This window comes from Aquarana catesbeiana, linkage group LG07, assembly GCF_042186555.1.
Source record: "Aquarana catesbeiana isolate 2022-GZ linkage group LG07, ASM4218655v1, whole genome shotgun sequence".
In the NCBI taxonomy this organism is placed as follows: Eukaryota; Metazoa; Chordata; class Amphibia; order Anura; family Ranidae; genus Aquarana; species Aquarana catesbeiana.
The window spans coordinates 153608520-153633077 of NC_133330.1; the positions used below are offsets into that span (position 1 = coordinate 153608520).

The following is a 24558-nucleotide window of genomic DNA, read 5'->3' on the forward strand; positions in this document are numbered from 1 at the left end:
GCGTTTGTTTGTATGTGTTAAAATTTGTTCAATAAAGTATTTTTGTAATTTTATTGGTACTACTCTACTTCCATATTTTTTCCCTGGCACCGTTGTGGCACTGTTCATTTCCTCTACTATTCATTTACATGTTTTCAGAGAGTCCTGTATTTCACCTGAAGTTATTTGTAGGTTTTTCTTTGCATCCCAAACAATTTTTCTTGGCAGTTGTTACTGAAATTTTAGTTGGTCTACCTGACCGTGATTTGGTTTTTGTCAGGACTGGGCTTGGCCCTTCCTTCTCAAAGCTGGCCGCTCAGCTGTCGGCTAATTGCCAGCTCCTATCTCTCCACAGTGACTCACCTGTTGATGATATCCTGCTCATCAGTCCTGCCTACTTAAGCCGTCCAGTCCAAATGATCTCTGCCTTCACCTTGGTCACATCTCTAGAGACACTCTCCTGTGTTCCTGTTAAAGACTTTTGGCTGACATTCCTTCTGGCTCCAGATCCTGCTTGCTGTTCTACTATGCTCATCTCTGGCTCCCTGACATTTTGCTTGTCTGACTATCCATTCTGGTTCCTGAACTCTGGCTATGTTTTGACTACGTTTTACTCTGTTTACCTTTTTACTATTGCTATTAAACAAGTGTGATTTAACTGTACTTCTGTCTCAGTCTAATTCATGGTTTCTGACAGTTTCAACAGAACCCCTCATTTTCCACTTCTTGATTAAAATTTGCTGATTGGCATTCTCAATTCCTTGGATATCTTTTTATATCCCTTTCCTGTTTTATACAGTTCAGCTACCTTTTCCCGCAGATCCTTTGACAATTCTTTTGCTTTCCCCATGACTCAGAATCCAGAAACGTCAGTGCAGCACTAAATGAAAGATGCAAGGGTCTGTCAGGAGTCCAGAAACTCATTGACCTTTTATACACACATACGGACTAATTGCAAGAAAACAGATCACAGGTGAGAATGGTTACCTTTTAATAGCCATTCATATCCCTTTGTGTCAACCTGTGTGTATGTTATAAGGCCAAAAACCACCAGGGTATGTAAACTTTTGATCAGGGTCATTTGGATAGTTTCTGTTGCCATTATGATTTAAAAAGCGTTAAAACAGTTGATAGTGTTTTGGCTGAAACCATTTATTAACCATGAATGAAAGAAAAGTTTTTGTGTTATCATTCATATTCTCTGAAAAATGGCCAAGAAATCATAAATTCTGCCAGGGTATGTAAACGTACGAGCACAACTGTATGTAGGCATTGTTCTTGCCTTCTAGAAAGAAACCCAGAGGCATTATATGAATGTTGTCCAGTACCAGCAATCTTAAAGGACAACTGTTCCTTTTTGGTACAAGGTGTCTTTTTAAGGCATGCCCCCACCCCCTGAGTGCAGCCCACCTGCATTCAGCTGAACTGCAGCGTACTGCTCTCCCAGTAGTAATGAATGGGACTGCTCCATTCAAGGCCACACAGTGAAGATCATTGAATCAAGAACAAAGGTAAGGTGGTGGACTGTACTGATGGACAACTGTTGTCCTTTTAAACCTTTTAAACCTTTTTCTCCCACTGACCAGTGGTGCTACCACTAGGGTAGTCAGGTGTCGGAGGCACATCGGCGGCGGAGGAATGTGTCTGTGTCCCGACACCCGAATGGAAGCAAGCAAACATTGATGGGCGCTGGTGGGGCTGCATTTGATGGGCGCTGGTGGGGCTGCTTTTGATATTTGGTATACATTGGCAGGGCAAAGGGGATGGAGTCGGGGGGGCGACAAAATGAGGTTTCGCCTAGGAAGCCGGCCGCCAAGTCCTTAACGGATGACTACTGAATGTAAAAAAAAAAAAAACATGCAGACAATGGGGAAAAAAAAAAAAACAGCGTTCATCGGTCAGTGACGTCACAAGGGGGTGGGGCCACCAGGTGATGTTGCCGGGTGCCCCCCACCCGATAGCCATTTAAGAAATATCACACGGCGGGGTAGGCAGACAACGGGAGCGTTTGGGACGAGCGGAGGTGTTTTTTTGTGGTTTTTTTTTTTTTTGTTTTTTGTTTTTTTTTTGTTTTGTTTTGTTTTTTTGGTAGTGGCGACATCGTGATTGACGATAGATCTACATCATTTTTTTTAATTTATTTTTTATGTAATAAAGGAATTGTCAAAAACTTACTTTCTTTATCCACTTTTACACTTTATTCTATTTATTTTGGTGAATGGGTAGGGGTACTATGTACCCCATACTCATTCACATGGGAGGGCTGGTATCTAGGGGCTTCCAGACTCTGATAATCCCCCTGCCCGCAGACCTCCGCAGCTCAAGGTTGTGGGGATGAGGCCCGCATTATTTTATTGGCTGTTATTTAACTCTTAGTGAATTAACCCATGTGCCTGGGTTCACACTGCCGCAACTTCAAATCCAACATCCCTGCGCGACTTAATCGTGGCTTGCATACGATTTCTTTAAAAGAGAAGTATGGGTTTGGGCTTTTTTCCAGATTCATACTTGCCTAGGTGGATGCAGCATCGTTCCGATGCGACATCTTTCCCCAGGAGCCTCTGCCCTGAGAACTGAGTGATCGAACACCACCGAACGCTCAGTTCTGAGAGCTCCCCAAACAGAGAACTGCTGACTGTCAGTCACAGCTCTCTGCTCCACCCCTCCTCGCTCACTGAAGCGCTAAGCTGTGGAAGGACGGGGGGCGGCTGGCTCAGGCTCTCATCGGCTCACTGAGAGGCTGAGCATGGTGTCGGTCCAGGCACCTGGCAGATCCAGACTCCATTGTTACGATGAAACTGTGCCTGGACTGACTCCTGTGACGTCAGCAGAGATTGGACTTCAGACCACTCTCTGCTGAAAACTGGTCACAGGAGTTCAAAACGAATTGCACTCCTGTGATCTATCGGAGAAGTACAGCCAAACAAGCTTTAGCTGTAATTCTCCTTTAACATAAGTCAATGCAAGTCGTACTGAAGTCACACCAAATGTGGTGCAGGAACCTTTTTCTAAGTCGAAGCGACTTTAATCGCACTGATTACAACGGTTCCATTGGTTAATGGGGCGCGACTTGTCGTGCAACTTTGAACTCTCAAGTCGCATCACAAGTAACGGTAGTGTGAACCGGGGCTAAAGGCTAAATTAGTAAGTTGTTTATATAAGCATCATTGCTATAAAGGATCATTTCTAAAATATATTCAGCAGTGTATATCATGTAACCCCAAATATATAGTAAATCTAAATGAATGTTTATGAAGCCTTTTGGGGTGCATAAACTACCTCTGACAAGAGTTGTGGGAGGTGACAAATAACCAGGTTTTTAAAGTTGGAATTTTGTTTTGTCTTTATGCTAGGGGGGAACACTGCTGGGTGATCCAGACACTGTGGTGGATCTGGGCAACACTGAGGTGACTGAAGAGATCTTCCTGGAGTACCTGTCCTCACTGGGGGAGTCTGGTTTCAGGTGTGGCTGAAAAGTGTTTTTGCAACTAATGAAAGATGAAACCATGTTATAAAATCCATGTACTATTATTTCACCTGATCTGCCTCCTGCCTCCTCCTTTAGTTACAGTGTATAGGAATTTTCTGACAGAATTTACCATTTTGGGTTAATAGGGGAGTAGAAACACACATTCTAGATTGTATGCTGTTTGTTCACATGTATGTGTATTATATCTTTATTTATTTTTTTACTGCTTAGGCCTCTTGCACTGATGTTTGAGAATCTTTTTTGGACATAATTTCGGGCGTTTGTTTTGTGCGTATTAATGCGTGTGTTTGCGCATTCATGTACGCAATACTTTCCTAGGGAAAATATTTTGCTCATATGCGTGTATTTGCACATAGCAGCACAAAATACTGACCAGGAAGACAGGTGTTTTTGTTTTTGTTTTGTTTTTTTTATTTTTGTTTTTTTTTTGGTTTACTCGTGAATACACAGCGAAATTTTAAACCATGGGCTGCATTTTAGATCAGTTAAAAAAAAAAAACTGTACAGTACTGAGCTTTTTCAAGCTGCAGTGTGCAAGAGGCCTTATGACTATCTAAAATGATTATATTCAGTGTTTACTATTTACATACAGTGCATCCGGAAACTTTTCACAGTGCTTCACTTGACATTTTGTTGTTACAGCCTTAATCCAAAATGGATTAAATTCGTTATTTTCCTCCAAAATTCTTCAAACAATACCTCCATAATGACCATCTGATAGAAGTTTGTTTTGAAATCATTGCAAATTTATTAAAAATAAAAAACGAAAAAAAGTCACATGTACATAAGTATTCACAGCCTTTGCCATGACACTCAAAATTGAGCTCAGGTGCATCCTGTCTCCACTAATCATCCTTGAAATGTTTCTAGAACTTGATTGGCGTCCACCTGTGGTCAATTCAGTTGATATGGCCATGATTTGGAAAGGCACACACCTGTCTATATAAGGTCCTACAGTTAACCGTGCATGTCAGAGCACAAACCAAGCCATGAAGTCCAAGGAATTGTCTGTAGACCTCAGACTGGATTGTATCGAGGCGCAAATCTGGGGAAGGGTACAGAAAAATGTCTGCTGCATTGAAGGTCCCAATGAGCACAGTGGGCCTCCATCATCCATAAGTGGAAGAAGTTTGGAACAACCAGGACTCTTCCTACAGTGGGCCATCCTACCAAACTGAGCGATCGGGGAGAAGTGCCTTAGTCAGGGAGGTGACCAAGAACCCGATTGTCACTATGACAAAGCTCCAGCATTTCTCTGTGGAGAAAGGAGAACCTTTCAGAAGAACAACCATCTCTGCACTACTCCACCAATCAGGCCTGTATGTAAGAAGAGCCAGGCGGAAACCACTCCTCAGTAAAAGGCACATAACCCTCCTGGAGTTTGCCAAAAGGCACCTGTGAAGGACTCTCAAACTATGAGAAACGAAATTCTCTGGTTTGATGAAACAAAGATTGAACTCTTTGGCCTGAATAGCAAGCATCGTGTCTGGAGGAAACCAGGCACCGCTCATCACCTGGCCAATACTATCCCTACAGTGAAGCATGGAGGTGGCAACATCATGCTGTGGGGATGTTTTTCAGCGGCAGGAACTGGAAGACTAGTCAGGATCAAGTTAAAGATGAGTGCAGCAATGTACAGAGACATCCTTGATGAAAACATGCTCTAGAGCGTTCTGGATCTTAGACTGGGGAGAAGGTTCATCATCCAACAGGACAACCCTAAGCACACAGCTAAGCGGACAAAGAAGTGGCTACAGCACAACTCTGAATGTCCTTGAGTGGCCCAGCTAGAGCCCATATATGAATTCAATTGAACATCTCTGGAGAAATCTAAAAAATGGCTGTGCACTGATGCTCCCCATCCAATCTGATGGAGCTTGAGAGGTCCTGCAAAGAAGAATGGGAGAAACTGCCAAAAAATAGGGGGAACCAAGCTTGTAGCATCATATTCCAGAAAGACTTGAGGCTGTAATTGGTGCCAAAGGTGCTCCAACAAAGGTATTGAGCAAAGGCTGTAAATACTTATGTACATGTAATATAATAAATTTATTTTTTTTATAAATTTGCAAAGATTTCAAACTAACTTCTTTCACCTTGTTTTTATGGGGTATTGTTTGTATATTTTTGAGGAAAATAATCAATTTAATCCTTTTTGGAATAAGGCTGTAACAAAATGTGAAAAGTGAAGCGCTGTGAATACTTTTTTCGGATGCACTGTTATGTATAGGTTATTTGTCTGTGAAAGTTTTCATTTATCCAGGTCATGGTATATCTAGTATATTTAACTGCACCTATTTTCGTAACTTATCCAAACCACTTCAGCTAAAATGAGTGTCTCAAATACCCAATTTTTCGCAATTTTATATATGCTATATATTTATTTTTTTCCCCATAAAAGTCAAGTTACCTTTTTAAGTAAGTTGAAGCAAAAACATTTTGAGCCTGTGTAAACAGGTGTTTGTTAATGTCAGAACTTATTTCCCCCCCCAACCCCGTTTTTTTTCCTGATCTAAGAAATGATAACGCCAAAGTGTTTATTAAGTTTTTAACATATAAACACATATTCATTGTCTTGTTTTTAATAAACATTTTTATTCTCTTTGGTGGCTTTCAGACAAATGTCATATTTCCTGTGTTTTCTTCTTTCTTTCACCACAGTGGGGCATCCTACAACTTGTTTGATCACAACTGTAATACCTTCTCAAATGAAGTTGCTCAGTTCCTAACTGGGAGGAAAATCCCCTCCTACATAACAGAACTGCCATCCGAGGTCCTGTCTACGTAAGTGTTTTCTTTTGTCCCTAGTGTATGAGACCTAATGTGTAGATCTGGTTATTTGATGCTCCAGAATAACTATAATTAGATGACAAGAAGTTATTTACTTAGCTTTATAATTCATTTCTATTACCCCAACAATAACAACTTATATTTCAAAGTTACTTACCAAGGGGGTTTGCTTTCTCTACAAAAGTGGTACAAAGTTAAACCTGCCATCTGTAAAATTCATAATCAACAGCTCCTTCACTGTCAAATCATAAGGCACTACATAAATGAAAGAAGGATGTCTAGGCAGCTCTCAGAGTTCAACAAAATCCAAATGTCAACGCTCAACTGGAAAAAGGATATAATCCTACTGCAGAGAAACCTCCTTTCAGAGATGGACCTTCTATATTGTTTAAAACAGAAAATTGTATACTCACCTTTCCGTAATTTTCCTTTCCTGGTGCATCTTCATGGCAGCATACATATGGGTTGTGACTCCGCCCCCACAACCTGATAAGACTGTTAACTATAAATCAAAGACAGACCCGGCTCACAGCATTCTCTGTAACTCTCACCATTTGGGTGGGCATCTGTATGCTGCCATGAAGATGCACCAGGAAAGGAAAATTACGGAAAGGTAAGTATACAATTTTAAGTTTTCCTGGTGCATCATGGCAGCATACATATGAGGACTAACTCGCCATACGGGAGGGTGCAAGAAAAATGTTGTAATCAGTAGCGCAAGTATGCACCATGAATTTTCCAAATGTTACTGTCGCGAGCCGGGTTCACCTATTAAAGTGTAATAAAGGTGTCCAGGGAGGATCATATTGCTGACTTGCAAATAACCTCAGGAGACACTCAGCGCTGAGCTGTCCACAGAGCTGGCACTGCTGTAGTTAAATGTGCTCTTAAGACCTCCAAAACAGGACGGCCTTGAAGAGTAGGCTCTTTTAATTGTCTTAACAATCTAGGAGGTGGCTGAACGTGTTGATGCTGACTGACCCTGCCTTAAGCCACGCTGGAACCAAGAACATATTTCAGCTTTCCTGAATAAAAAGGTAGCTGCCAAGCAGTGTTAGCTCAACATCCAGGGGGATGTGGTTCTCTCACTCAACCAAGAAAGACGGCAAATTGACTTCCTGGTTAAACTGGAAGGAGAAAGACACCCCATGGACTATTCTGTCTGGGTAGAATGTTAAGTGAGGCTCCTTGAGTACAAAGCCTGCAGTTCTGACATCCTTTTCACAGAGGTTGTAGCAACCATAAATAGAGTTTGGGGTTTGCAGAGTAGTCAATTCTGTAGGATAGACATGAGGCCTTGATAGAAATGAGAAACATAAGCAAGTTGCACATAGGGAACAATGGCTGGGTCTATAACTTCATGCAAGCCTTTTAAGAATTGCATTACTAAAGGGTTAAGGACTCCTTAAACCCTTGCAAGTGCAGACAAAGCTGAACTTCGAGCTTTAAACATATTTGAACCTAGGCCCCCGTTCAGCCCCAGTTGTAAGAACTATAGAACCTTGGCTGGTTTAGGTAATAAAGGACTCCAGGCTTTTGCTGTGTGAGATCTGCATCATTTTCCCAAATTCTTTGGTAAATCTTATTCATGAAGACCTCTCTGGTTTGACACTAGGTAGGCACTACCTGCACTGAGCATGCTTGACTTAGTAGCCACTGCCTCTCCACTTCCATGTCATCAAAAGTAGTCTCTTGGAGCTGGATGGCAAAACTGTCCATGAGAGAGCGAATCCGTCATCACTGGAAGCGGCACTGGTGATTCAATGCTTAAGAGTAGGAGAGAGAGAGACACTAGAGCCTCCTAAGCCAAAATGGTGTATTTGCAATTATTGATACAGAAATCTCCACTGACAGCCTAAAATTCTACCTTTCAACTGCTGTCTAGGCACAGTACAAATCTTGCTCCTCTTGCTAAAAGGAGTGAATAACAGAAGTGCTTTGAACACTACTAGGTTCAAGAAAATTCAATACTATTCTTCATAAGCTTAACATCCCATGACTTTGAGCAGCCTGCTCTTTGAAATGAATCCCCCAAACTTTCTAGCTGGGGTCTGATGTGATAATGTTCCATCTGAAAACGATTGGTCAGTTACGAAGAACCAAGGATACTCCGGCACTGTTCTGGTGAGAGAGACTTCACTCCCAAAGCACCTTTGCCTTTCTCTATCCGAGGACGGAAATTCCCTTGTGGAAGTTCTACTGAATTTTTCCTACAGCTATTGCAGACAGTAAGACCTTTGTGAATGCCCTGGGGGAGATGTACAGACCGAAGGGGGAAGGACTCAAACTGGTAGAGGAATTGAGGATGAATTGCGAAGTAGGTGTCTGATAAACCTACAGGAAAATCCAGTCTCCCAGATTTATGAATAAAATTGATTGGAGGTTTTCCATCTTGCACGACTCTAACTTCCTGTGCTGCTTGTCAAATTTTTTTTTTTTTTTTAAACTTTAGCACTGGGCACAGATTACTTGTTTTTTTATTTTTAAATCCAGCTACAAACTGGACCAGAATTTTTTACTTTTCCATCAACTCTGGTAGCCTGGCTGACTGGAAGAGATTGAATGTTATATGATCGTTCTGCTCATTTAAATTATGCCCCTGCATGGGTGAGTTTGTCATGATGTTATACTTTTTCAATAAAAATTATTGTACCAGAAAGGCGGACCTCCCTTAAACTTCCACCAATGTCATGCCAATATAGCCAATATGGCCCACTGATCCTGAAGGTTTTCCATCCAGGTGTGTGTGTAAAGCTTCGCACAGGCACCCCCTGGATTAGTGCACCCCTAAAAAGGACTTCTGCTGTTCTCCTAAGACAGGAGCCTTAGATCGTTAAGGCTTCAGTAATGAAGATTGGGTACTTCTCCAGTTAGTTTACTAATCTTTTTCCCGGTCCGTAGGATTTTGCCTCCTGGTATCTACTTTGGAGTAGCCACCTGTATGCTGGACCTTCTGGAATTTTCTGTTTTTTTTGTCAGATGATATTTGCCCTGACCTGCTAATGGTCACCCTTGAGATGGCTGTATCCTGTCTACTCCCAAATAGATTGGATCTGTGTTCTGGTGTCTTGCACCATTTTTTTTTTTTTTTTTTTTTTGGCGGGATCCACCATCCATGGCTTCAGCCATAATTTATTATTATTATTATTATTAATAATAACATAATGCACTCCTTGCCATGACCGCGGGGAACACCGTTCTTGAAAAACATCAATTGACGTCTGACACATCCACCACAGAGTATGCCGCCAATTTCAGCTCTTACAAAGCTGTTTCTAACTTGTCTCTTCACTTCTTGCAGACGGGGTTATTTACCACTTAAGCCCTGGACCATTTGGCTGGCCAAAGACCAGAGCACTTTTTGTGATTCGGCACTGCGACGCTTTAACTGATAATTGTGCAGTCGTGCGACGTGGCTCCCAAACAAAATTGACGTCCTGCTTGTACGACTGGTTCACTGATTTTCCCAGAAGTCTGCACCAAGATAAGTCAGTTTTTTTTTTTTTTTGGCATCCACTGCAATAAAAATTTCATTTTTCATGTGATTCCCTATTGGAAGTATCTTGTCTTAAGGGATGCAAACCCTGCCACTTTCCTCAGAGTCCTGCAGGTGCAGCAGCTGGTTGATAATTATGCATCCACTCCCATTAGACTCACTCAGCACATGGGCTGGTTATTGCTGGTGTGCCAGCACCTACAGATGCTACAGTATGTAGAAGCACTTCAGATCTAGGATCTAATTTTCGGACTAGAGCCTCCTTGAATGTGACATGTTTTGCCAGCTACATTCATGATGCATCCATCATCTGAGGAGACTGCAGCAGGTTGACCTTTTAGCTTTTTCAGGGTATACAGTTTTGACAGCCTATTTATAAGGGCATTTTTTTCTGACCTATTCAATTCTTCCTGAATTAACTCTTCCAGTTGTTCAGTGAAGGAAATTAGTACTTTCTAACCTCGTGGAGAGTTTCCTCCATTTCAACCCAGGCAATTGCGTCCTTAGCTGCCCCTGCAAAAGAGTCTCTATTGGGCAATCTTCAAAGCTTGTGGCCCCTTTAACGCTTTCTTCTCATGGCAAGCTTTCCTATTTGGACAGCACCTACTGGCTCTGGTTGGAAGTGCTAGGCAATTAATGCATGTAGCTTGTCAAGCAATGACTTTTCACCACTAATGCAGCAACCATTAGGGCTGGTAATCTGTGGTGTTTGTAAACGGGGAGCAAACAAAATGAGAGGCGAGATGATGACATTGATCAATGTTGCCTGTATGTCTCTGCTTGAACGGTGACTGTTCTGGCTTTTAGCAGGCTCTCTTCACCTTGAAGTCCTTGCAGGGCTGTATAGTGCTTGTTTCAGGCAGATTTGACATACTAGCTTGGCAGGCAATGACCTTCCACAACAAATGCAGCGACTATTATGGCTGGTAACTTGTGATGTTTGTAAACGGGGAGCAATGATAATCTTGATCAACATCGCCTAGATGTCTGTTCTTAGATGGCGACTTGTCTTAACCGTCAGAAGGCTCCCTCCATCTTGTAGTCCTTACAGGACTATAGATATTGGCTCTCTTTTTCTCAATCTTCACTTCTTACCTAATCCCTATACCTTAAAGGCAATGGGTGGTCTGACTGGACAGCGTTTCCCATAGAAACAGAGCAAAGCAGCAGACTGAAATGAAAAAACAGCATAATGCTAAGTCTCCACTATTGCGACCTGAAAGTCGCATGATTTTGCAGCAAATTTGATGCGACCCGAAGCAATGCCTGTGCATTCCTGAGGTCTATGGATGCACATACTCATTGGAAATCATGGGGTATGGCTTGTCATGCGATTTTGCAGTGACAAGTCGCACTAGTGGAAACTGAGCCCAACACAGTGATCCCAGAGCAAGCATTGAAAAGGGGATAGAAAGAGCCCAGGTGAATGCCATAAAGAGCACAATGATCCTAGAGCAACACTGAGAAGGAGATAGGAAAAACACAGGTGAATGCTATAAAAAGGGAAAACATACCTGCAAACAATGACCACATAAGCATCCAGCATGCATGAGTAGAGAGCTCCACCATTTGTTGCCATAAAACATTTAGAACTTACATTTGTGATGATATCAGTGCCTGAGCATGTTCAGATCACCATCCTGGAAAAGCTCTAGCAAGGAAACAAAGAGGTCGCATCGCTTCCTGCCTCTCATGCTCGGAGTGTACTTGCACTGCTGCAGCCATCTTAGGAATGGCAAATGCCCATAACAGAGAAAAGTAGTAAAAAGCATATGGAAAGAAAAAGGAAGTGCTGTCACTTACGTCAAAGCTTGTTTAAAGCTTTCTTTGAGAAGCCTGCACCACCAGAATGGGGCTCCAACCATATAGCTCATTTAGAGACTGTACAGGAAGGACTTCCACCCAGGAGAGGCTGAACCTGGCTGGGGCGACAAACGGTAAGGGATACCTTGCGATTTCAGTTCTGATCAGGTGAGGAAAAAAAGGAGAATGCTGTGAGCCGGGTCTGTCTTTGATTTATAGTTAACCAGTCCTATCAGGTTGTGGGGGCGGAGTCACAACCCATATGTATGCTGCCATGATGCACCAGGAAATATGTTTGCTACTTCCTCCAGACTGAGAATCTCAGTGAAACAATATAGGACAAATCCAGCACCAGCTTTGATACCTTCACAAAACCTTTACAGACTGGTACTCACAAACATTCTTTAAACATCTGAGCTCTGGAAGTGGTTAAAGACCATTTTTTGCAGTGCTAAAAAGCAATAAATAACCAGTCCATTTTTTGCTTTTTTTTTTTTTTTTTTTTTTTTTTTTTTTAGCACTGCGCTATTTTAACTGGTAATTGTGCAGTCATGCAACACTGCACCCAAATGAAATTTATGCGTGCCCTGAACCCAGAGACGGGCAGTAACATACAGGTATGTCTCTGTGCCTGTAGGAGCCGCCCAATCCATGGGTAGATTTCTAAACGGACGTCAATGTAAAAAGTAGTACAGAAACTACTTTTTGAAATCTGTGCAGCGCTGCAGGTGCGTCGTCACATTAATTAGGATGGTGCCATTGACGGCAACTGCCGCTGATTTGATATGTCAAATCGCATGTCAAAACGCTCCAGTGTGAACCAGGGCTTAAGGATACGTCTGATGATGGCAATCTCCCACTTCCAGGCTCCCGGCTACCACCTTTCAGTATCGCGCTCAGGGTTCCAGATTGCATGTGGGAATGAAATAAATGCCTCCCATAGTGTATCATGTTTAAACAATCAAATATTTATTCAAAAACAAATGAGAGCTTACATTAAAAAGGTTAAAAAGCACATTGAAATAAAACGGCGCTGTTGCAGACGCCTCTCACGTCACTTCCGGTCCGCTACTCACTTCTGGTCATGCCCGGCTTGACTTAATGTAAGCTTTCATCTGAAAATGTTTGCTTTCTGATCAACTGGGCATCCCTCAACTCATTTCTGCATGAGGTTTCTGGCCTCATGGTAGCCTCCTTTTTTAGATGTTCCCTTTGCTCAGTTCCACTCAAGACCTTTGCAAAAGTATTCTCAACATTCTTACTATGTGAAAAAACAGTTCACCCATTACTGCTGTCCAGCCAGACAAAAATATCCCTGGAATGGTGGTCTTCCAGCTCAGCCCTATATATACCTGGTTGCCTCCAGGAGTTGATCCCCATCAACTTCTGGAGCCAAAAGACTTGCTCTCCCACACTGGACCCCTCGATCACCCAGTCGGGGTGCAGTTGGACAACTTTCAGCTGTCGCCTACATACACCATCAAGGGGTACCAGAAGCCTTGAATTACCGCTTGCCGACCAGCCGCGTCATTATACTGCAGCAGGTTGGCTCGATCCAGCGAATCGCCGTCGTTGTATGTCGGCTCGTGAACTCGCTTTTGTGGGCGCACGCGCACACCCGCGATCGTTCCCTACAGTAACAGAACGGGGATCTACCTTTGTAAACAAGGCAGATCTGCGTTCTGACAGTGTCACACAGATCCTGTCTGTCTTCTATGCAGGAAGACTGATCTGTGTGTTTCCCCAGTCACACAGTCCCCCATACAGTTAGAAAACACAAATGTGGGAACACATTTAACCCCTTGATCGACCCTGTTTTTAACCCCTTCCCTACCAGTGTCGGTACAATAACAGTGCATATTTTTAGCACTGACTACTGTAATAATGTCACTGGTTCCCAAAAAAGTGTTAAAAATGTCAGTTAGGTTAAATGTCAGTTCCAATCTGTCTGCCGCAATGTTGCAGTCCTGCAAAAAAATCACCGATAGCCACCATTACTAGGAAAAAAAAAAAATAATAATAATAAAAATGCCACAGATCTGTCCCCTATTTTGTAGACGCAATAATTTTGGGTTTTTTCTTTTTCAAATTTTGTCTTTATCTTTTATGCTATTAGGAAAAAAAAAAACGCAGAGGTGATCAAATACCACCAAAAGAAAGCTCTATTTGTGGGGGGAAAAAAGGACATCACTTCGTCGCACAACCACACAATTGGTCAGTTAAAGCAATGCAGTGCCGTATTGCAAAAAATGGCCTGGTCGGGAAGTGGTTAAGCAACCCTGATTCTGCACAATAAATCATTCCATAAATATTGTGATCAAATAAAGTCCTCCAATTAATGCATGAAAATATTAATTTCCTTTGAAATAAGTTCAAATAAAACAATCCAACTGTGTAATGAATAAAAAGTTCCCATCATCAATATGATTCTTCCAAGTGTAAATGTTTGATCAAAAGCGACCACCACCACTAATGCAGGAAAACAGGTACCGTAAGTGCATGCCTATCTCACAAAAAGATTGGGAAAACACTGCTTGTATTCCGAAGATCTTTCAAACCGGTCCAGTCCACTTTAAGACTTGATGTCCACTGCTGTCCTCTCCCCATTCAGTGGTTAGATTTCATAGCCAGCATAGAAATGACAAAAAAGCAGAATCCCATGGTGTATTATCTTAAACATCCAACTTTTATTTAACATACATAATAAAGGTACTTATAAAGGCTGTTTTAAGCATAAGCTTAGAATCAAGCCTATAGATGTGTAGGTAAAGATATACAGAGATGCTGCCAGCCACTCAAATCCTTCCCAATTTACAAAAACAGCAACATTTTACAGAACACAGTTCCTACTCACTCCCAGCGTCAGGTTCGCCCTACATGTTTCATCTGTTCTGATTTCATCTGTTCTGATTTCATCAAAGAAAATGTCATCAAATTTTATTTTGGTTAAACATATTTTCATGTATTATTTGGAGGGCTTTATTTGATCACAATATTTATGGAATTATTTATTGTCCCTGAAATTTCACAAATGATTGATCATTGAATCAGCGTTGTGAAAGTCATTTTGTTATATGAAAAGGTCCATGGCCATGTCAAGGGTCCATTGATTTTCACGGTGCATGCCCTGGTGATTCCTTGGTCCCAGTTCAGACCAGTATATATGTTGAACTGCTTGCAGTTGCAGTGATCCTCAACTATCCAAATTGGCCCAGGAGACTGTGGCACAGAAATAAACATCGGGCAGACAAGCCTTAAGGCCCGTACACAACCAATTTCACAACCGATTTCACTATTTCGTCAGACAAAAGCTGGATGTGCAGACTATAACGTGTTTGTCGGATTTGAACTTGATGTCTGATTTTCGTTTCATTAGTACGGTTTTCTTATGAGACAAAATCGTAAGAGTAAGACTAGGCATGCTCAGAAACGAAAGACTACATATAAAACTATTCAACACATTACGTTACTTCTGACGATGTATTCTGTCGTCCGAAAATTTTCAGATTGTGAGTAACCTCTTCACTTTTGACATAAGACTAGCATGCCGCAAAAAATAGACGTTCGGTCATCCGAAAATCTAAGCGTGTGTACGAGGCTTTAACCTCTGCCAAACATCTAACACTGGGACCTCTGTTCCACCCTGCCTCAGTTGCTGGCTTTAATAGCATGCCTGTTGAAACCCAGGTGACAGTCATTCCTACCTTGCTTAAAGCAGAACTTTACCCATAACAACTTGATAAAAAATAATGTTTAGCAAGGAACATAGACTCCACATTAATAACTATGCTACCAAAATTAGTGTGAGCTGTAAATTGCCCCCAGCATTGCTCCTGTTTCTTCTTACTGCAGGTTGAAGCCCAGAGCCCCTGAACAGCAGTAAAAGTGGCACTAAACCTATTGATTAACCATCTCAATACAGGGCACTTTCACCCCCTTCCTGCCCAAGCCTTTTTTCAGCTTTCAGTGCTGTCACACTTTGAATGACAATTGCGCGGTCATGCAACACTGTACCCAAATGAAATTTTTATTATTTGATCACCTCTGCGGTTTTTATTTTTTGCGCTATAAACAAGAGTGACAAGTTTGAAAAAAACACAATATTATTAACTTTTTGCTATAATAAATATCCAATTTTTTTTTTTTTTAAACAAATTTTTTCCTCAGTTTAGGCCGATATGTATGCTTCTACATATTTTTGGTAAAAAAATCGCAATAAGCGTATATTGATTGGTTTGAGCAAAAGTTATAGTGTCTACAAAATAGGGGATAGATTTATAGCATTTTTATTTATTTATTTTTTTACTAGTAATGGCGGCGATCTGCGATTTTTTTTTTTTTTTTTTTTTTTTTTTTTTTTTTTTGACCATTCACATTTATACAGCGATCCGTGCTATAAAAATGCACTGATTACTGTATAAATGTGACTGGCAGGGAAGGGTTAACACTTATGTTCCTAGGGAGTTACTGAGCAATCGCGGGTGCCCGGCGGACATCACAGCCCGCCGGGCACGTGCATCGAGTGCTCAGTGATATGGCGGCCCCTGGTGGGCAGGGAAGGCGAGGGTGTCATATGACGCCCTCCCAGAACGTGAGCCGCGCCGCCTGGCTGTCATGACAGCCGGCTGGCGGCAAGCGATTAAACAGTTACATTCCTGGAATGCTAACTGTCACATTTTCAGCACCATGGCAGTCGCAGCTCAAACAGAACAGCTTCCTTGGCTGTGAAGGATGGGGGGGGGGGGGGGGGGGGGGGTTTAACTTTTCTCTTTAAGTCTGTGTCAAGAACCATGAATGAGACAGAGACAAAATGCAGTTAAAATCACACCTTTTTAACCACTTGCCTACAGGGCACTTGCACCCCCTTCCTGCCCAGGGCATTTTTCAGCTTTCAGCGCTGTTGCACTTTGAATGACAATTGCGTGGTCATGCTACACTGTACCCAAATGAAACTTTTATCATTTTCGTCACACAAATGGAGCTTTTTTAGGTGGTATTTAATCAATGCTGTTTGGCTTTTTTTTTTTTTTTTTTTTTTTTTTTTACTTCGTTTATGTCAGTAAATTTTGTAATTTAATTTAAGTAATTTTTTTCTCCTTCACTGATGGGCACTAATGAGGCAGCACTGATGGGCACTGATGAGGCGGCACTTATGGGCACTGAGGAGGCACTAATATGCCGTACTGGTGGGCACTGATGGGTGGCACTGGGCAGCATTCATGGGCGTGACTGATAACCAGCACTGACTGGCATCACTAATGGGCACTTGTGGGCAGTGGTGGGCACTGATTGCTGGCACTGGTGGGCACTCATCGCTGGCACTGATTTGTGGCACTGGTGGCGCTATTGTAATTGGGGCACTGATCAGTGCCCTGATTGCATGTGTAGATGTCTCCGCTGATCGGCTCTCCTCTCCTCACACTCTGTCAAAGTGGGGCGAGGAGCGCCGATTACCAGCATCTCCGTGTTTACATGTGACCAGCTGTGATTGGACACAGCTGATCACATGGTTAAAGAGTCGCGGGCGTGGCTCTTTACAGAGATCAGGGTAGCACCATGTACAAGCAACACGCCACGATCGTGCCCATCCTGGGATGCCGTCGTATGATAGTAGTTAATATAATGGCAAAAAATGGTACAAATAGAAAAATTAGTCAAAACATAGCCAGGGTACCATAGCAAGAGCAGGTAGTCAGAACAAGCCAGAGATCAGCGTAGTCGTTGGCAGCAGATGAGATCAGGAACCAGAAGGGACATCAGGCAAGTCTTTAACAGGAACACAGCAGAGAGTCTCTAGATATGTTTGACCAAGGCAAAGGCACATGGGGAATTGAACCAGGCAGTTTTAAATAACCAGAAGGTGAAAGGTAAACTGTACCTTTTACACCTCTACATATCTATTTAAACATCTTATCTAAAGTTCTGTATTAATCTCTTATCTTTACTCCAATATTCTCAGACCATACGGGAAACACCACACAGACACGATTGTCGGTATGATGTTCAAAGCTTTTATTTCCGTATTACTCCCTTATACAATTCTCAGTACAGGATATGATGACATACAATAAAGAATAACATGACATAAAAGGCGTTACTTCTGGTATATTCTAAAATGGGACAAAGTCCCCTATGTGTGGTGTGTTTTATTGACCCCCATACATATCCATAAGTGACTATCTTACCAATAATAATGGCATATTAAGCAGACATGTCTTTTACACTGTATCAAACATGTTCTTTCTCACTGTCTGTCTCATTTCTAAACCTAATTGGCCAAATATATTTTTGTGGTTGTTAGCTTTCTCTTTTTTCTCCTTCACTTCATTTATTGAGCAATAATAGGATTTTTAAATACAGGTTACCTGTAAAATCCTTTTCTTGGGAATACATCACGGGACACAGAGGCTTGGTAATTACTTAGTGGGTTAGATAGTACCTTCAGGTGATTGGACACTGGTAACCCTAGTTACAAAGTGAGTTCCTCCCCTATATAACCCCTCCCATATGGAGAGTACTTCAGTTTTGTAGCAAAGCAATAAGTAGCCCAATGTATAATCCTGAAGAGGGGCGGGAGCTCTGTATCCCCTGATGTATTCCCAAGAAAAGGATTTTACAGGTAAGCTGTATTTAAAATTCCTATTTTCTTGTTCATACATCACGGGACACAGAGGCTTGGTAATTACTTAGTGGGATATCCTAAAGCAATGCCCAAATTGAGGGGAGGGAGACACAGATCAGAAAATACATAGACCGCCAATGGAGAAGAGGATCTACACTGCTGCCTGCATCACACTGCGCCCAAAGGCAGCATCCTCATGCCCTCTTACATCCACCTGATAGAATCTAGTGAATGTATGGACTGAAGACCAAGTTGCAGCCTTGCAGATCTGAGCCAAGGAGTCCTGGTGATACACTGCGCATGAAGCACTAACTGCTCTAGTTGAGTGTGCCTTAACCTGAAAAGGAAGAATCCTTCTTCTTTATACCATAGGCCTGAACAATAACTTGCTGAATCCATCTAGATATGGTGGATTTTGATGCTGCCTGGCCCTCTCTGGGGCCTTCTGGCAGAATAAACAGACATTCAGTCTTTTGTATCTGAGCGGCTACCTGCAGATAGATACTGACTGCTCTTACAACATCTAGAGACTGTAACAACTCCTCTTCCGCGGACTGCGGATCTGGAAAAAAGGATGGTAGGACCACATCTTGATTCAGATGGAATCCTGACACCACCTTTAGGTAAAAAATTTGGGTGAGGACGCAGCACCACCCTGTCCTTGTGAATAATCAAATAAGGCTCTTTACAAGAAAGAGCTGCTAATTCTGATGCCCTTCTAGCCAAGCAAATGTCTACCAAAAAGACCAGTTTCTTTGTCAGAAGAACTAAAGAAGCATGGTGCAGTGGTTCAAAGGGTTGTTCTTGCAAAACAGACAAAACCAAATTCAGATCCTATGGGCACACAGGAGGTTTGACTGGCGGATTCAAGCGCAGTGCCGCCTGAATAAAGGCCCGGACCAGGGAATGTGAGGCAAGTGGGTTTTGAAAGAATACTGATAAGGCCAAGATCTGGACCTTGATAGTACTCAAATCTAGCCTCATTTCAACGCCTAACTGAAGAAAAGCAAGAATCTTGCTAATGGCATACTTTCTAGGATGTCACCCCATGAGTTCACACCAGGAAACATATGCCTTCCAGATTCTGTAGTAGATGAGCCTGGAGGCCGGCTTCCTGGCATTAATCAGAGTGAAAAGGACTGATTCCGAGAGCCCACGACTTTTCAGAATGTGGGTCTCAGCAGCCAAACCGTTAAATTCAGACTTCGTAAAGAAGGATGGAATATTGGACCTTGTGAGAGTAGATCTGGACGCAGCGTAAGAACCCAAGGTCTTCCCACTACCATCTTTACGATCTCTGCATGCCAAGGTCATCTGGGCCAAGTCGGAGCCACCAGAATGACCGACTTTGCTTCTCTTTTGACCCTCTGAAGGAACCGTGGAAGAAGTGGAATTGGAGGAAAGGCATAGATCAGAGAGTACCGATCCCATGGAATCTTTAAGGCATCTGACCCTTGTGCTAGCAGATCCTTTGTTCTTGGCACAAAGCTGTCCAGTTTTTTGTTGAACCTGGACGCAAACAGGTCTACATCCGGGGTACCCCAATTTTGACATATCGTCTGAAATATGTCGAGGTGTAGAGACCATTCTCCTGGACACAGCTGCTGGCGGCTTAGAAAATCTGCCTGCCAATTTTCTACCCCTGTAATAAAGACCGCAGACAGGCAAGGAATATGCCTTTCTGCCCAGAAAAAAATGTGATTCACCTCCCTTTGGGAATCCAGGCTCCTGGTGCCTCCTTGGTGATTGATATAAGCCATAGCCATGGCATTGTCAGACTGTATCCAGACAGCATGACCCTGTAGTCTGAAAGTCCAGACCTTGAGGGCTAAACGAATTGCCCGAATTTCCAGTACGTTGATGGGCAAGAGTCTTTCGGCTTTGGACCATCTTCCCTGAAGCTTCTTCCAGAACTGCTCCCCGGCTCAATAGGCTGGCACCTGTGGTTACGAGGTTTCCAAGTAACTGGGACAAAGGATTTTCCTTTTAGAAGATTCTTGGTCAGTAACCACCAATTGAGGCTCTGGCGCACCCCTGGGGATAGGCACATTGGAAGATCCAAGGCTTGAACTCTTGTTTCAGGCAGAGAGGATGCTGTTTTGTAACGATCTTGAGTGAAAATGGGCGACCATTTTCACCAATAGTCTCATACATTGTCGGATGGAGGGATTTCTCATTGTTGAGACTACCCGAACCAAATCTTTTATGGCCCTGGCCTTTGATCTGGGTAAGAACATTCTGCTTTGGACTGTGTCTATGACAATACCCAAATACTCCAGCCTTTTTAGGGGCTGCAAGGAGTATTTCTCTAGATTGAGGACCCAGCTTAGGTACTCTAAGTACCAGTACTTTACCGTGCAGAGCACATTGTGGTTTAGGCGAGTTATGGACTGTTCTATGAGTAGCAGATCGTCCAGAAAAGCTGTCAGTTATGCCCTGAGCCCTTAGATTTGCCAGGGCAGGGCTAGAACTTTTGTGATCACTCGAGGAGCAGTAGCAAGACCAAAAGGATGGGCCACAAATTGAAAGTGGCGCTGATCCACCACAAACCTTAGGAATCTTTGGTGAGCGGGAAATATTGGCACATGCCAATTTGCATCTTTGATGTCTATTGATGCCAGGAATTCTCCCCCCTGAAGGGTGGAGACTACTGAGCGGATAGATTCCATGTGGAAAGGACGAATGTCTACAAATTGATTCAGGTCTTTTAGATCCAGAATAGGTCTGACCTCTCCGTTTAGTTTTGGAACCGTAAAGAGGTTTGAGTAGAAATCTGAGCTTTGTTCTTCCGGGGCCATCTCTATAATAAGCTCCCGGAACTCTAGCTTGTAGCCTAGAGACACCGTGGAGGCTACCCATCTGTCCTGAATCTCTTCCCACCAGGCGCCTGCAAACTGCAGCAGCCCCCCCCCCCCCCCCTACTCGGCCGAGCGGGGGCGCCCCTTCATAGGGAGGCTTTGGGGTTCTGTTTACCAGCTCTTGGACCCTAAGGTTTCTTTTGCCCTTGGGCTTGACTTTGGACCTTTCCCCTAGTATTTGATTGGGGAGGCAGTCGCCACTGCTTGGAGGATGAGGCTTCAGGGGCTGGGGCAGAGAACATTTAAGAGAAGGACGTTTACTCTCTTCCTTTTGACTGGTAACAACGTGGTAATCTTCTAGAGAAATTTGTCCAGATCATCCCCGAACAGGCGTTCTCCACGAAACGGGAACTCAGTTAGATATTTTTTGCATGAAGCTTCAGCTGCCCAATGCTTAAGCCAAAGGGACCTGCGCATGTGTACCGGCAGGAGAGTAAGGCGAGATGCTTGCTGAGCAGAATCCATAATGGCATCAACCATAAAACACAAGGCTTTAGGAAGTTCTGCATAAACCTTGGCCTTGGTGGAAAGGAGGCTAAGCACCTGCTTCATTTGTTCCTTGAGGAATTGGCACATGCCAATTGCTGCAACCGTAGGCTGGACTACAGCGCCTGCCACAGAAAAAGAGGCTTTAAACAAAGTTTTCAGCTTTTTGCCATTTGGACAGTTGGATCCTTTAACCCATTGAGCATTGTCCACAGGACAGGTCAGGCTCTTATTCACACAAGAAACAGCTGCATCTATGGCTGGGACTCCCCATTTCTTGGTGAAACTTTCCTCCACCGGATAAAGCATAGAAAACCTTTTTAGGAGAAGATAGTTTATCTGGGTGACCCCAGTCTTCATGCAACAATTCATCCAGTAAAGGATGAGTTGGAAAGGCGTACGCAGCCTGTGGTGATTTCCGGGACCCCAGGAAGGAAACAGGGGAAATGGCAGCCTCAGCAGAGGGCAATCTGTATGTGGAACGCACCAGTTCGGTATAGATTTGCACCTGCGCTTTGAGGGCCTAGGAGGTAGAAGAGAGCTTCTCCTCTTCCCCTGATTCATCCGACTGCACCTGATCCCTATCCTCAGATAGGGATATATTTTCTCATTATCAGAATGCTCATCCAATAGGGAAACCAAAGCAGAGGGAGGGGGATCTACCCCTTTTCCTGCTATTTTAAAGGAAGCTGTGACAAAGGTAGTAATCCTTCCTTCTAAACCATCCAATTCAGCCTTTAAAGTGTCTTCTGTGACATAAACAGGGACTGAAACATTGGGAGAGGCTGCAAAACCCGACAGGGGTACAGACTCATCGTGTGAGGCTGTCTCCAGTCTTGCGGGGGGGGTGGTATCCTGCAGGCATGTCCAGAACCCCTAGATGTAGGCGGTGACTTTCTTTTACCTCCCCCAGAAGCCCTCTTACAAGGAGACATAGTCCTAAGCTACAAAGCAGAGGTACTAGTATAAAGTGCAATCACTGTTGTGCTATAGTCTTAGAATATAAACATTAGCTACAAACTGCACAACCTGATGCCAAGTAGGTGCCTTAGGGTTGCCAGGATCCGATCCACTGGGATGCTTACTGCCCATTGCTCTGTGTCCCACCGCTTACAAGAGCTTTGGCGTTTTGGGCTTTTAAAACACGCCCGCTTTGCGCCTGGCGTGCCGTGCACACGACACGTGCACAGCGCCACAACCACGCAAACCCCCCCCCCTTCTTCTTCCCGCTGACACTGCTATAAAAGTGTGCATGTAGGGTCATCATGGCGGCGGCGGCCAGGGGGAGAGAGGAGACCATCGGAGGACTGCGTGGGACCCCCGGACTGCGTGGGATCCCCCCCTTTATGTTTTTGTGGCAAAGCCTGCAGCGGAGGAGGTGAGCGGCTTCACAGACCAGCTTCACTGAGCGTTTATCCTGGAAGGCATGTAAGTATACACCAGTTATGTCTCTTACTCCCTCTAGTGGCAGAAACCTGGTAAGACATACAACTACTCACAGAAGTAATCTATAATGTGTATACTTTAGGATTGTCTTCACTTACCTTATCCCTGCCGCATGAACTGCTGAAAACAGACAGATTCCAGCCTTCACCCATCACGGCGGGTATTGTTGTGCCAACCTTCAGGGTTCTGGGTTCCTACTTACAGGATCCTCTTCACTGGACGTGTAGAAGACTCTGCCAGAAAATTTTTGTGCCACTGTTATATTAGTACACCAAAGCCTGAATCCCAGAGCCCAGACCTCCAAGGAGAGACATTACAGGCAAAACCTCGTTTCTTCTTCTCACGAGGCTCGGGTACCATCCATCTTAGAGTTTTTTTTTTTGGCCTGAGGTATGGCTCTGGTTGTATAGCTCCTAGGTCCTCGCAGACCATCAAGCAGAGCTTTCTTCTTAGCACATCTTCAATGTGACCAACCACCTTAGACACTGACAAAAAAATATATACAAAAAGAAATAAGAGACGTACCATTAACACGAGCATGCCTGCTTCTTCAAGCCAAGAAAAAATTGAACCGAAAAAATCTCCCACTCCACCTAATCCCATTAAAATATAATTTAAAAACCCACAAGCAATAGTGAGCGAGTAAGGAAGGAGGGAGTGGGACTTTAAATGAAGCCAATAGTTTGCAAGCCGACACATAACGGTGGGTCGATAAGCTTTATTGCATATTCATACAAACAATAGTATCAAACAATGTCAAAATTAACACTTGGTAAAATGTTAGCATTGATAACCAAAGATCAACATAGGGATCATTAGCATTGTTATCAAGGGTATAGCAGATAAAATGAGTAATAACATGGGTATGAGCAATATTACTACGTAAAAACAAGGGATCACCAGGTGTCAGAATAAGTAGATGGTTAATGCAAAGTAATGCCTGCCTGATATCTGGCCTCAAAATCCTGTTAAATGGTAATACCCTGTATAACGTGGGTTGGAAAAGTAGTGACGTTGGCGGGCTTCCCCGCGGCGGCGCCTATATATGGGCGCTCTTGGTCCCCTGGGGTGGTGCGGCGCTCGAGGCACACTATTGTGTGGTCGGTGGTTCTCTCTCTACACCACTTAACCTTATGTCACACAGGTAACACCGTACTCCCCACCCTTTTTTTCCCCTCCCCATGATGTGCTGTTTCCTCACTTGCTGGCCTTCTCAGCCTCACTCACTTCTCTCCCCTTCACTTTTTTACCCAATCTCGCTTCCCTATCGCGGATCTTCACCCCCCCTTCCCCCCCCCCCACTTTCACCTCCCTCACCTCCCCTTCTTGCACTTCAATTCCCTCTTTCACCATGACTCATCTGCCACTTTTATCTCTAGGGTGCCTCGTGGCCTTGTATCTCCTCGGGGGGTGCCTGTTTTTGTCGCCGCGGCGGGGATGCCCGCCTCAGCGCCCGGTTGCAGTATTTTCGGACGGCTTGCCGCAGCTGGCCATTCACCGTCAACCTATGCCTGTCGTGAGTACTTTTACTTTTGGGGGATTACCTGCCCTCATGTACCCACTTCAATCCTTTTGACCCATGTTATTATCT

General features: G+C 43.5%; 1 protein-coding gene across 2 annotated transcripts in view; it reads left to right on the plus strand.

The window, feature by feature from the left end:
• The window catches only part of DESI1 (desumoylating isopeptidase 1), an 87595-nt gene that overhangs the window by 41621 nt on the left and 21416 nt on the right, over window positions 1–24558 (plus strand). Inside the window, exons 4-6 of one of the 2 annotated variants that reach the window (XM_073592733.1) lie at window positions 3333–3442; window positions 6128–6250; window positions 24347–24483. In XM_073592733.1, coding sequence (XP_073448834.1) covers window positions 3333–3442; window positions 6128–6250; window positions 24347–24483 — 370 coding nt within the window. The remainder of the gene's footprint in view (window positions 1–3332; window positions 3443–6127; window positions 6251–24346; window positions 24484–24558) is intronic. The other variant, XM_073592734.1, reaches the window with a different exon arrangement.